Here is a 12,762-nt window from a genome sequence, read left to right on the forward strand (position 1 = left end):
TTCGTAGGATTGTGCGAAGACCATTTTATTCCAGACTCATTTAATCCTAAAAGTATAAATAAAAGATTAAAACGGAATGCAGTACCAATTCATATGATTTCAGGGCTGATAAAAAAATTTTTGCATGTACATTAAATGATCATCTTACAACTTTTATTTTGTCATTTTAAAAATATTTAGTAACATATAAAATTAACAATAAGTATGTATAATGATATAAGATATTGTTAGTAATCTTTTTATTCCATTATTTTAATTGGTTTACATATTATTATGAATAAACTGTCTATTGACTAGGAAGCAGCGCGAGAATCTCCTTAATGTGCATTTAATACATTAGAGTAAACAAATTATATTACAATATGCTACAGAAAAATAAATAAGATTCAATATTAAAAATTAAAAGTATGTAAAAAGGCTGTGGGAATCGACGCTGTTAACAGTGTAATTATCATGTATTTTATGTAGTTATTATATAAAATTGGCTCTCGCAAAGTCTATTAAGCATAGTATTAACATTTAAGTAAACGTTTCAACTTAACTTTGAGTCATCTTGAACTGTTTTGAGTTGAGAGTAATCCATCCACAAGCTCTGACCTGTGATTATACGCGCGCTCACACACATAATCTAATATGATTTTCACGATTAATGTTTATTGATTTTTATTGCACAGATTGTTATGTTAATAGCATAAATAATTATTAATAAAATTTTTAGAATTATTAGGTCTAACAGTTTCATACTTGAGAAACAAAGTATTTTGTGTTTTTTTACAATAAAAAAAATTATAATATTTAATTAATTTTTTTATTCTCATATTTTAATATTTTTAGATGAGTAAAATCATTATTATAAATTACGGAAATAAGAGATTTGTCCTTTTTAGCTCAATCTGGAGACACGGTAGTGTCTCTCGGCGCAGGAACAGCGACATTGTCATCTACTTTACGTGAGTCTATTAAGAGAAGGTGATACTCCAGTTACATTTTACACGATAATTTGATTTACTTGATTAATAATGAATATTTAAGTTTAAAACTTGACAATTACATTTAATAAAATGTTGTTGAATCGATTCTGGACTCAAAATTACGAAATATTTATTACTTAGGACACTATAAAATATATTAATAAAAATGTGACATCGTATAATGGTGAATCGAAGAGAATGGATGATAATGTGGCCTTTCATAAAAAAAAACTAATCTTAAAAAGTTAGTTTTGTTTAGAAAACAGTAGTTTGGTTACAAAATTAACAAAAAAGTAGAGTGTATTGCAGAATATATGCATGTATACAAAATTATATACATACATATAACTTTATGTATATATAAGGTATTTAGAAAATAATGATAAATCTTTTGCATAGGACTAAACTAAGAAGAAAAGTCCTCTATTATTTAGCAATTTTCACAATAGTTAACAAGATATTAATTAATAAAAATTGATAAAAATTGTCGAAAATTGGTCTTTAATAAATTTTTACTTGAGTACTTTACAGAAAAACTGCAAGAGACAATTGTTAATTTTCTTTTCATAGAACTCTAAGAATTTTTTCAGAATTTTTTCAGAATTTTTTAATATCGTATTTTCTTATATTGATAAAAATGAAAAAATGTAGTACTAAAAAGTTGATAAAAAATTCTGAAAAAATTAGTAGAGTTCTATGAGAAAAACAATTTTTGTCTTTTGCAGTTTTTCTGTAAAGTTGATAGTATTTGAGTAAAAATTATTGAAGGGCAATTTTCGTCAATTTTTATCAATTAATATCTTGTTATTAGGTGTTGGAATTAATTCGTAGCGTTTTTTAATGAAAGAATGTTATTTATTTCACATGAGCATTAAAAAATACATTAATGAAAGTACTTCCCATCACTTCCCATCTCTTGTAAAACGCTACGAATTAATTCCAACACCTAATAACTATTATGAAAATTGCAAAATGCTAGAGTACTTTTCTTTTCAATTTAATCCATTCTGCCCCTATGCGAAAGATTTATCATTATTTTCCAAACACTCTATATATAAGCAGCTTGGCAGTTTATAAAAATCTATAGCAACGTAAATTATAGCTTAATAGAACTACAATTAATTCAAGGAATAATTAATTTGAAATAAAAATCTCAAAAAAGAAGCCGTGAGTAATCAATACGCATAAAGGACCACATTAACAAAATGCCATGCTATTGTTTAAATTTGCATAACTTAAAATATATACAGTCAAATAAAATGTTAAATAGCAAACAATACATTCAAATATACATATATTTATGTGATAATATGCTCAAATTTAAGAAAAATGAGGAAGTAAGTGTAATTAAATGCTAAAATGTACCTCAGAAACGTTTTAAAATACTTGAAAGTGAAAATGAGTTTTAATAAAATATAATAAATATACGTATAAAAGATGTTTTTTTTGTTTTAAACGCGATTTTTTTTAAAGCTATTTTTAAAACATATATAAAATATTAAAAACATGTTTAAAAAAAAACTGAATGTCTATTTTTTTTTTAAACACGTTTTTTATCCCTGCTTCCCTCACTCCGTCTGGCGCATTATCTCGCTCGCGTTCTTCATCTTTCCAATGGTTTTAAACAAATTTCTTTGACAGCAAAAAATTCGAGAATTTTTCAAAAGCGAATTCAATTCTTCTTTGACAAATTGATGCCAGACAGAACTTTTAATCTTTAAAATTAGAGCCAGTGATTTAAAAAGAAAAATTGTTATCTCGACTCCTAATAATTGGAGAGAATAATCTTTTTTTTTAAATTCGTAGAAGAATGTCAGATTTCGAATGCTTCACACGGCTATTTGATATGATGCATATTAATGAAATTATTTTTATTTTTTTATATGGAAATAGATACCCACTATTTAAAATCATTTTGTAATAGTTTAACTGCAAAAAAATTGTTTTATTAAACGTACATGATAGTGCAACTCTTGAAGAAGCAAAATCCCTATAAATTGCTATACGACTGCTCAAAGATGAAGAAATTAAGTTTTCCGCAGACAAGTTTAGTAAACAAATGGCTTTTTGCAAAAATTAATGAACATTTTCAGGCTTGTTCAGGGCTAGATTTGTTCGCCACGAGGGGTACATTTTACGAGAATTTCAAAGCTTTGCGTTTAAATCTCAATGAATACAGAGCGAGCGAAAAAAGTTGTCGATGTTTTTTAATTTTTTTCTACTGAACTAATAGATCGATTTTAATATGCTGTGTCTTATTTTGTAGGTATTTCGAATATCTACATTTTTTATACTAAATTTTTTTCCATACAATCAATATCTTTCGTTTTATAAGCAAAAAACATGCTTTTTGCAACTATTCGATTTTTTATCGCATACCTTCTTCACAAATTTCGAGTCTTGAATATACGCGTTTCTTTTCTGATGGTCTTTCGAGACTTTCTTTTTTGAAAAGGGATACTGGTTTATAATTTTTTTCTGGTAACATTCTACTTCTATTGAATTATTCTTGCTACTCAAATTTATGAAGGAGAGATACATAACGCGCATGAAAAATCGTAACAATTAAATATCTCGTAAACTGTTGCATTTTAACATGATTTATACTATTTTGGATTAAGGGCAGGGATACACTATTACTACACTTTAGAACTTATATGCTATTTAGGATGCCCGCCGCCCCTTATTGATGTCTAGGGCCGCCGAGCGGCTGAGATTACCGAGAAAGCATTTTCGGTCGCTTGAAACAAGCTACTAGTGGGAGAAGAAGTGTGCTCGCTGTATCGACGCGCCGCAGGCGAGCATACGGACATGGCCTTGTGCTTGTTTGTGTGTTACAACGCCATTGTTACATCATGCTAAATGGCCCAACTTATAGGCGTGGAAAAATGACGTTTTGTCGACGAAATTTATGTTGCGTACCATTTCGTTATTATTTGCCTAATTGTGAAAATGTGTCTCATACTTATCAAAGTCGTAATTATCGATGAAAATTAAAGTTAGACTAGTAGTAGTCTTGGAATTTTATATCTAAAAGCGTATATTTTACTCGTTTCAACAGCTATTGGATCATGTGTTTCTGTCCGAATATATAAACTAACTTTACATGCCTTTTACGACAGTTACTGACTGTCAAGGGAGGAAAGGACAGTTTTTATCAATTTTTACAAGTGTTTTAAAGTGATCTCGTCATTTCGTTTCATCCAAATTGTCTTTATTTAAAAATGGACGCAACATAAATTAACTTGTCATTCCTCACTTCTGACGTCACGATTCCAACATGGCCGCCGCGACTAGCAGGAGCCTTAATATTAGAAAAACATTCATATTTAAGAATTACAATTGTCGAAGCCCAATGGAACGAAATCTCTCCACCTATTCTTATACCAATGTGTAATTGTTCCGTAAGATAAACATGGTATCCCAGTTTTCCAAATGATCTCCACGAAACAAGATGCAGCGCTTTTAACATATTTTTTATTAGAAATTCGAAGAGCGGGTACTACAGTGCCACCCGTAGTAATCACGGATTTTAGTCGAGCGATATATAGTCGCTTTAGTGCATGCATTTGCTGATTGTGCAGATCTAAAACATTATTTATAACATTGTTATCACGTTGTATAGAGAATAATGAAGCAGCTCTGCCAGGCTTATACTTAAGACTGGACATAAATCACTTAATAAAAATTGTAAGCAATTGAGAGTGTTTGCGAAAATTACCAAACAATTTTATTTGAGATGTCTTACTCAAGCATATAAAATGCAATCAATGACAGAATTAAATTCTTTTTTGTCGTCTGTATTAGTCGTAACTTTAAGCGAAAACATTGACTATGTCGATGGTACTTCTGAAACTTGTTTACAATTAGCTAACAATTGTATTAAAGGTGTGCATGTTGAAGATATTAACATCACAAATTTCAATACCACAGAACCATGTGATGATTTCTCGAATTCCGAACATACTTCTTTATCTTAGCAGAAATGAAGTAACAGTTTATATGGCAAAGCAAATGCTTTAGCATTACAATCCCAAAATGAGAGCATAGTTAATGCATTTTATATTCCTACATCTAAAAAAGGTAAAAACGTTAATAGAATATTTACTGCTGTGGACAGGTGTAATGCGTCCTTATTTTAAAACTGGAATAGAAGTATCAACATCTTCTTCAGTCGAATCACTTTTCGCTGAATATAAAACACGACTTTTCAAAGACTTATTCCGATGAGAGTTGATAAATTTAGTAGCAAGTCATCTCGATTATCTGGATGGAAGATTGCGTTTAGATTATACCGCAAACGCTTCTTTGACTGGATCAGAATTCAAAACATCTCCGAAACAGAATCAGATATATGTGCACGAATCCGATGAACATTCCGATATTTCAAATAATTCTGTTACATCCAATTCCTATAATAGTAACAAATAAATCTGTTACGAAGTAACAAATAAATCTGTTACGTTCATTTCTGATACTAACGAAATAACAGATAATTCTGTAACAAATAATTTGAACAGTACAGACTCCATTAATGACGACTCTCAACATTCAAGCCTATTCCAGAGAATCGAACTCATTAGTCTCTATTTCTAATGATACATCAAACTCTATTTCTAATGATCCTTTGAATTATCAAAAAAATTGGATGGATTTGATAAACAAAGATAAAAAGTCTGGTAATGTTAAAAAGAAATTTTACTTGAACAAGTGTCCCAAATGGGAAAGCGAATCAATAGATACGATTTTTATTCCAATAATGAAAAAACAGTAATTTGTGTCAATCTGTAAAATTACGAGGCGAAACCGTAATGGTACGAAATACCTGTGCTTTCGATGCTCTTCTCTATATTACTGCACACATGATAGGTATGGATGAAAGAATATAAATACCATATTCAAGACATAGATGATTGTTTCTTACAGTTAGCAAAAAAGATCTTGTTAGGAAAGATAACAAGAAACGAATATATAGCAAGAGCATCTTTTCTGATAAATTTGTCACTATTCGTGCAATATAAATATATTAGATGCTTCCAATCATTGGACGTCATGTGTAATCTAGCCGAGTACACTTTTCTCTCGTTACCAAGCGTACATAGGATAAAAAAATGTAAAACGTGTGATTATTCGAATGAGAGAAACTTCGTAACACTAAGCATAAATGTAAATGTGATATTACAGAAAGGACTTGAATACATACAAGAGGCTGTCAACGATGCAATTACACCGAAACAGTTGCGTAAAATGCAATAATTTGTGCAATATAACAGAAAAATATGGCCTACAAATTATAATAGATACAAGTAATCCTAACAGATACTAAACTATCCTAACAGTTACCTAAAAAATATAGGATCGAAAGCTACGACATATAATTTGGATAACATTTCAAAAAATATTTCAGTAGGTAACAACGAATATATTCTTAGAGATGTTGTACACTATATAGATCGAGCGAGACATTATACGGCAATAATATTTACGAATATGTCGTGGTATGAATACGACGATTTACAATCAAAACGAATACAAATATTACCGAAAAAATATACAGTAATACCACATGTGTTACTATGCGAAAATAAAACAAAAAAAGGATAACCAACTTAAGAGTACAGAATAAGCTATACTTATATTAACATATTATTATATCATATTATTATTTCATAACATATTATTATTTCAGTTTCAGGTAACAATATTTTCGATTTGATTAAAACATATAACAGTTAAAATATTCGTGTACAGATAAGTATTGTACACGTTAACTTTCTACACGATAACTCTGCGAGTTAAAGGGAAGACATTATAGAGATAACAAATTACAAAAAAAAAATTACAAATAAAAAAAAAATAAAAAAACCAAAAACAAAAAAATTAAAAAATAAAAATAAAAAAAAAGGAACCATAATCTCGTCACGTCCACGTCGTGGTTCCGGGTTACGCTAAGTACGAGATGAATATAACTAAACTATTATACAGGAGAAAGTGGTGCTATAGTCAGTGTATGAAAGGTGATCCTTTTTAACATTTCCGCTATTAGATGGTAAAATTTAGTAACTACTTAGGGAAATAATTTCTCAGTAGATCGCCATTATACCATGACGATAATATACACATACACAATAATCAGAATTAATTACATACAGAATTAATTACATATTAAAGCGTGTAAATTGTAAAGAATTTCGAAACGTTTCATTAGATACATTTTAGAACTAAATTGCACATACTTCCTCACCTATCTTAATCTTAAACGTATTATAAATATATGTATATTAGAGCGTATAGTTTGTTATTAAAAACAACAGGAAACATTCAAAGCCATACGATAAGCATCATACATGTTGCCCAAATAGAACCTTTCTCGGGGTTTAAAAAGTGTTTAAAAAAATCAATAAATTATTTCTGTCACTAGAACTCCTCGGAACTAATTAGTATACATTTAGAATTATACGATAAACACCATATATCACAGAATTGTAATCGCTCAGCGTATCATCTTTTTTCTCGTAATGGCCATTTTTAGGCAATAAAATTGTTTAAAAATTAAATTAACAATGTTAATCGCCAGAACTCTTCACAGAACTATGTAACTTTTCAATTCTACAAGAAAATGTGGTTTTGAATCTTTTTTGGCAAAATAAATGATGTGTGAACCTGGCATATCATTTTGTAGTTTGGGTTTCTCGTCTTTAATGACCGGAACTATTTGTTTAACTTATATAGAATTATAGAACTATCGAAAATAAGCTCAGAACTCTTTATGTTTAGTGAGTTTTCACCAAGTGATACGCCAACTTCACAGACACACAAATTGTTGTATAACAATCAGTATTTATTTACAATCCTTCGATCCTCTAAAGCCACGGTTGTCACATGTCCGATATAACTGAAGAAACAAGCAATCATTTGCTTGGCAGCACTGCGTGCAGCATAACTTTTGTTGGTTTCGGTTCATTTTGAAATACCCAAACAGCGGATTGTTGTTTACTTTCGGGTTCATACGAATAGATCCATATTTCGTCCCCAGTAATGATGTTGTAGACCAAATTTGACTGATCTTGGTTGAATTTCTTGAGCATTTCTTTGCTCCATTTAACACAAGCCTGTTTTTGAGCTTCGGTCAAATTGTGTGGAATCCAATGACTGTAAAGTTTCCGAACGCTCAAGTGATCATGCAAAATCGTATGTATTGCTTTCATGTCAATGCCTAAGGATGCCTGAATCTCGCGGTATGTGATATGCCGATCTCGCTCAATCATTTCACGCACAGCATCAACATTAGTGGCAACAACAGACGTGGATGGACGAACTTCACGGAATTCGTCACAAAGAAAGGTACGTCCACGCCATTCGGCAAACCAATTATAAACAGTCCTATAGGATGGTGCTTCATCCCCAAAAGCCAAATGAAGTCGATCGATGCATTGTTTTGGAATTAGATTACATTTGTAATCGTAAAAAATCATTGCCCGAAAATGTTCACACGAAATTTCCATTTTCTCATAAAATAACTTCTTTTATACTAAAATACTATACAAACAAAACTAGTTGGCTTGGGTACAAACTGTCAACTGAATTATATAAGGTTATAGGTTAAAAACGTCTAATTTTATGGATATGATAGTAGCAGAACGTTGGCGCAACTGGAAGTATTAAATTGCAGAAACTTTTCCAGCAGTCTACGTATCTTTTTAATTCAGAATTATATAATAATATATGTTAACGAACTCATTATATAAAAATAATATTTACATTAATAATAATAATAATAATAATATTAAACAATAATAAGTAAATTAAAAACAATAATTGATTAAATACTGTGTGAAAATTGTAATTAAATAATTGCATGAAAAAATATTATATTTCATAACAATTGTAATTAAATGTGAAGTTGTAATTTAATAATATACACGCACGCATGCACGCACATACGCGCGCGCACACACATACACACACACACACACACACACACGCGCGCGCGCGCGCGCGCGCGCACACACGCGCATGCATTTATTACGAGCATATTTTATCGTATATAAATATAACAATCTTACACATAATTTTATTAACCTTTTGCTATACTTTTTTCTTACAAATTAAAAAAAAATTAAACTTTGTACGAAGGACGTATCACGACTCTCACTCGTGATACTCATGTTTGGCCTGATTTCCTTATCACGATTTCTCATACAATATTGTAGGCGAAAGAGTTAATTATATTTTATGGATAGGAGATCCAGCTAACCTGCAATTTCAATTTGCTAAAGGCGGCCACATTTCTGATTCGAAATCGACGCATGCGCACTAAAAATTGGGGATTACATAAAAAGTTCAGTGTCCATATTGTATGTACTTATACTGTACTTAAACAGTAAGGGTCTTCGCACAATAAAAGAAATAGGGAACAGAGAACAGAGAATAAGAATTTCAACCTATTAAAATCTGTGTATTCCACAATGGTTTCTGACTTAGGTTGAAATTCTTATTCTCTGTTTTCTGTTGCCTGTTTTTTTTATTGTGCGGAACTCCTAAGTGTTGATACGCTGTACTATAAATCATGTACACTAATATATCATGTACACTTTTTATTACTGCTTTATGTATGTGGCGTTGCGAGCGTTAGTTGGTTCTTCTTTCGGGTTTTCTTTCCTTTCCCTCTCTCTGGTGTTCTGCGTACGGACCTCGTGTAAGCCTCTGCGATAGATAATAGGTTAAAGCTCAGTAAGATTAAGAATCACCTTGTGTTCACTGCGAGATCGATTACTGCTCATGTCATGTTCGGTAATTGTTAGCGTCGTCAGATAAATACTCATAGTGTATATTTTCTTAGTTTCCCGTATTCTAACCTAGCAACGCGATACCGATATCCGAGCTGTCTTACACATGTAATCACGTCTCTATTTTTGTAATCTATACTTTCTAAATAATCATTCAAGTTTATATTAAACTGGCATTTGAGTCAGAATCAACGAGTAACATTCATTCGCTAACTTAACGATTTTCCGCCAATTATTCTTCGCCATTAGTTAGTCATCGCCGGCGTCACATTAGGCACAGCAGCCACAATGTAGCCACACGTATGTGGGGAACTACGTTCTCAATACCTCACTAGCGCAGCGCGCGGAGAAAGCCTAGGGATTTAGTAGATAGCGAGTTGCCTACAAGCAGCGCCAGAGAAAAAAGGGAGATAAGATATGGCGCTCGTCCTGTACGGATGTATTCACATGTACTCCAATAAAATTCACTGTTACAAGTTACAAGAAGAGTGGTCGATTTTTATGCCTTCCATCACGTTATACAACGAGCGTGGACTCGTTTTGAGATTCCGACTTGTCCATCGAGTCGTTCAATCCCCACATTGGTGACCCCGACGTAATCGAGAGGAAGAAGCGATTGACCGATAACCGTCGTTCGAGCAATTTCGAAACGAACTTGGTTGCGGACCGAGCAGGAGGCTCATCGCCGACGCCGTGGCCGATAAGGAGGCCCATTGCCGATGTCGTGGGCAGCGGGAAGCCCATCACGATATCATGATCGGGCGCAAGGTCACTGAGGCCGGGGCCGGCAGAAAGATCTCGCCGTCGGAAGCATCGCAGGAGTATACAGCGACAGGCGCGCAGCGTGCCGCCTCCGTGGGAATCGGACGGGCTAGCCCAGGCGTTCGGCACACCATCGTCCTCGCCGTCGCCGCCATTGGGTCCAGTGAGGTGCGTCATCGCCGCCATTGTAGTCGGGCGAGTTGCGTGCGCAGTGCATCAGCTTCGGCGCGTGTGATCCTACATAACCTTAGAGTAAATTCTCCACGTTTGCTTCGCGAGGTCAATGCATGAATGAGAATTAACGATTCCTCCATCTCTCACAATTGGCATTAAGCGATCATTTTATATAGCGTGCGCATTAGCGGTTAGTACTTAAGGCCGTTAGGGAATACTGATTGTTCATGAACCTCGATACGGTGGACGTGTAGTCATGGCTCCTCCCACCGTTGAGGAATTGCAGGAGCAGTTGATGCAGCTGCAAGCGACGCTTCGGCAGGTGCAGGGCAACGTGGTCGGCCATGTCGCGCACGTGGATTCATATAGGATTCCGAAAATTCTGCCGTTCTTAATCAAAGGTGTTGTGGTTCCTTTAAGTCGAGGCCACGTTCAAGGCCGCCCGAATCACAGGTCAAGAAACTAAGGCGCATTACGTGATTATGTCTTTGGACGCCGAGGCTGCCGCGTGCTGTAGAGATGTCATCGCGAAGCCCGACGAGAACGAACCATACACCAAATTAAAACAGCGGGTCATTGAAAGTTTTTCGGTGTTAGTAGAGAGCCAATTGCGGCAACTAATAAAAGGCCAAGTGCTTACGTCAGGGAAACCGTCGCAGATCCTCAGTCGGCTCCGCAACTTGAACTCTGACAAGCAATGTGACGACGCCGTCATCAAAACCTTTTTTTTCGAACACCTATCGCCGTACATTAGAAGCATTCTTGCGACTTCCGAAGGCACGGACCTGGAAAGCTAGCCAAAATGGCGGATAAAATAGTTGAAACCGTGGGTGATTCTGCGCAGTGTGCCGCCACATCGTTGTCAGAATCGAAGCCGTCCGATTGAAGGGCTGAGATGGACCATTTGACCGCCGCGGTGGCCGCCCTCGCGGCTAAGGTCGAGCGGTCCGACAGATCTCAGGCGAGAGACGGGGCAAACAAAAATCGTAAGCGTTCCAAAAGCAGAAGCTCTCGTATCTGCTGGCCGCATGGCACTTTCGGGACCCAGGAGCGAGTTTGCAAGGGAACCGACCAATCTCCGTGTAATTGGCCGAAGCCCAAGGCTTTAACGGACGGGAAGGCGAGGGAATAGAGTCGTCTGCCACGGAGGAAACAGGTATGGCGGGCATCGATTCTTCTGTCCGTTTCCACATCCGTGATCGAGTCACCGGAGAGCTATTCCTTGTGGATATGGGGGCGGAAATTTCGCTGTTTCCCAGCAGATACACGAAGAACAAAATTCCGACCGATTTCAAGCTTTAGACACGCGTATAGATACGTATGGGGAGTCGTTCCGAACGCTACATTTAGGGATACGTCCGCTCACATGGAATTTCTGCGTAGCATCAGTTTCGTACCCGATTATTGGGGTCGACCTGATTGCACATTACGGTCTCCTTCCGGACCTTAAGGGTTGCAGACTTATCGATTCACAAAACAATGTATACATGTCGGGCATTGTCAAATCGGTACCACAGCTTGTCATTAGCACGGTCAATCCCAGTACGAAATTCGCGAACATTTTATTTGAATTTCTGGAGATCACCGACTTAGAACAGGCGACTCCGAATTGCGGTAACGATGTTCGTCATCATATCATTACCACGAGCCCGTTGGTAGCCGAGCGTCCCAGGCGATTAAGTCCGGTAAAATTAAAAGCAGCAAAAGCTGAATTTCAACGGCTAGTCGAAGTCGGTATATGCCGTCCGTCCAGTAGTCCATGGACAAGTCCCATTCATATGGTGCAGAAAAAAGACGGGTCATGGAGGATCTGCGGCGATTATCGCCGTCTCAACGCGATCATCCGTACCGGATAAATTTCCCGTACCACATTTGCATGACTGCTCCTCCAACTTGCCTCCAACGTGGGAGGATCTATTTTCTCTAAGCTAGATCTGCATCAGGCATATTCCAACCAAATTGCAGTGGCACTGGAAGATATTCCGAAAACGGCTGTCGTTACGCCCTTTGGGCTGTTACAATATAAATTTATGACATACGGTCTTAGAAACGCGAATCAAACATTC

General features: G+C 35.2%; 1 protein-coding gene across 1 annotated transcript; it reads right to left on the reverse strand.

Moving 5' to 3' along the window:
* Nucleotides 1-6,372: 6,372 nt before the first annotated feature.
* Nucleotides 6,373-10,200, reverse strand: LOC147907945 (histone-lysine N-methyltransferase SETMAR-like). The gene is made up of 2 exons (XM_087411925.1): nt 9,980-10,200; nt 6,373-9,677 (listed from the first exon to the last, which is right to left on the reverse strand). The coding sequence occupies exon 2, from the start codon at nt 8,474-8,476 to the stop codon at nt 7,883-7,885; it is 594 nt and encodes a 197-aa protein (XP_087268051.1). The 5' UTR covers nt 8,477-9,677; nt 9,980-10,200; the 3' UTR covers nt 6,373-7,882.
* Nucleotides 10,201-12,762: the final 2,562 nt, after the last annotated feature.

Source organism: Acromyrmex echinatior, chromosome 12 (genome assembly GCF_024713525.1).
Source record: "Acromyrmex echinatior isolate Ae372 chromosome 12, ASM2471352v2, whole genome shotgun sequence".
NCBI classification, from domain to species: Eukaryota; Metazoa; Arthropoda; class Insecta; order Hymenoptera; family Formicidae; genus Acromyrmex; species Acromyrmex echinatior.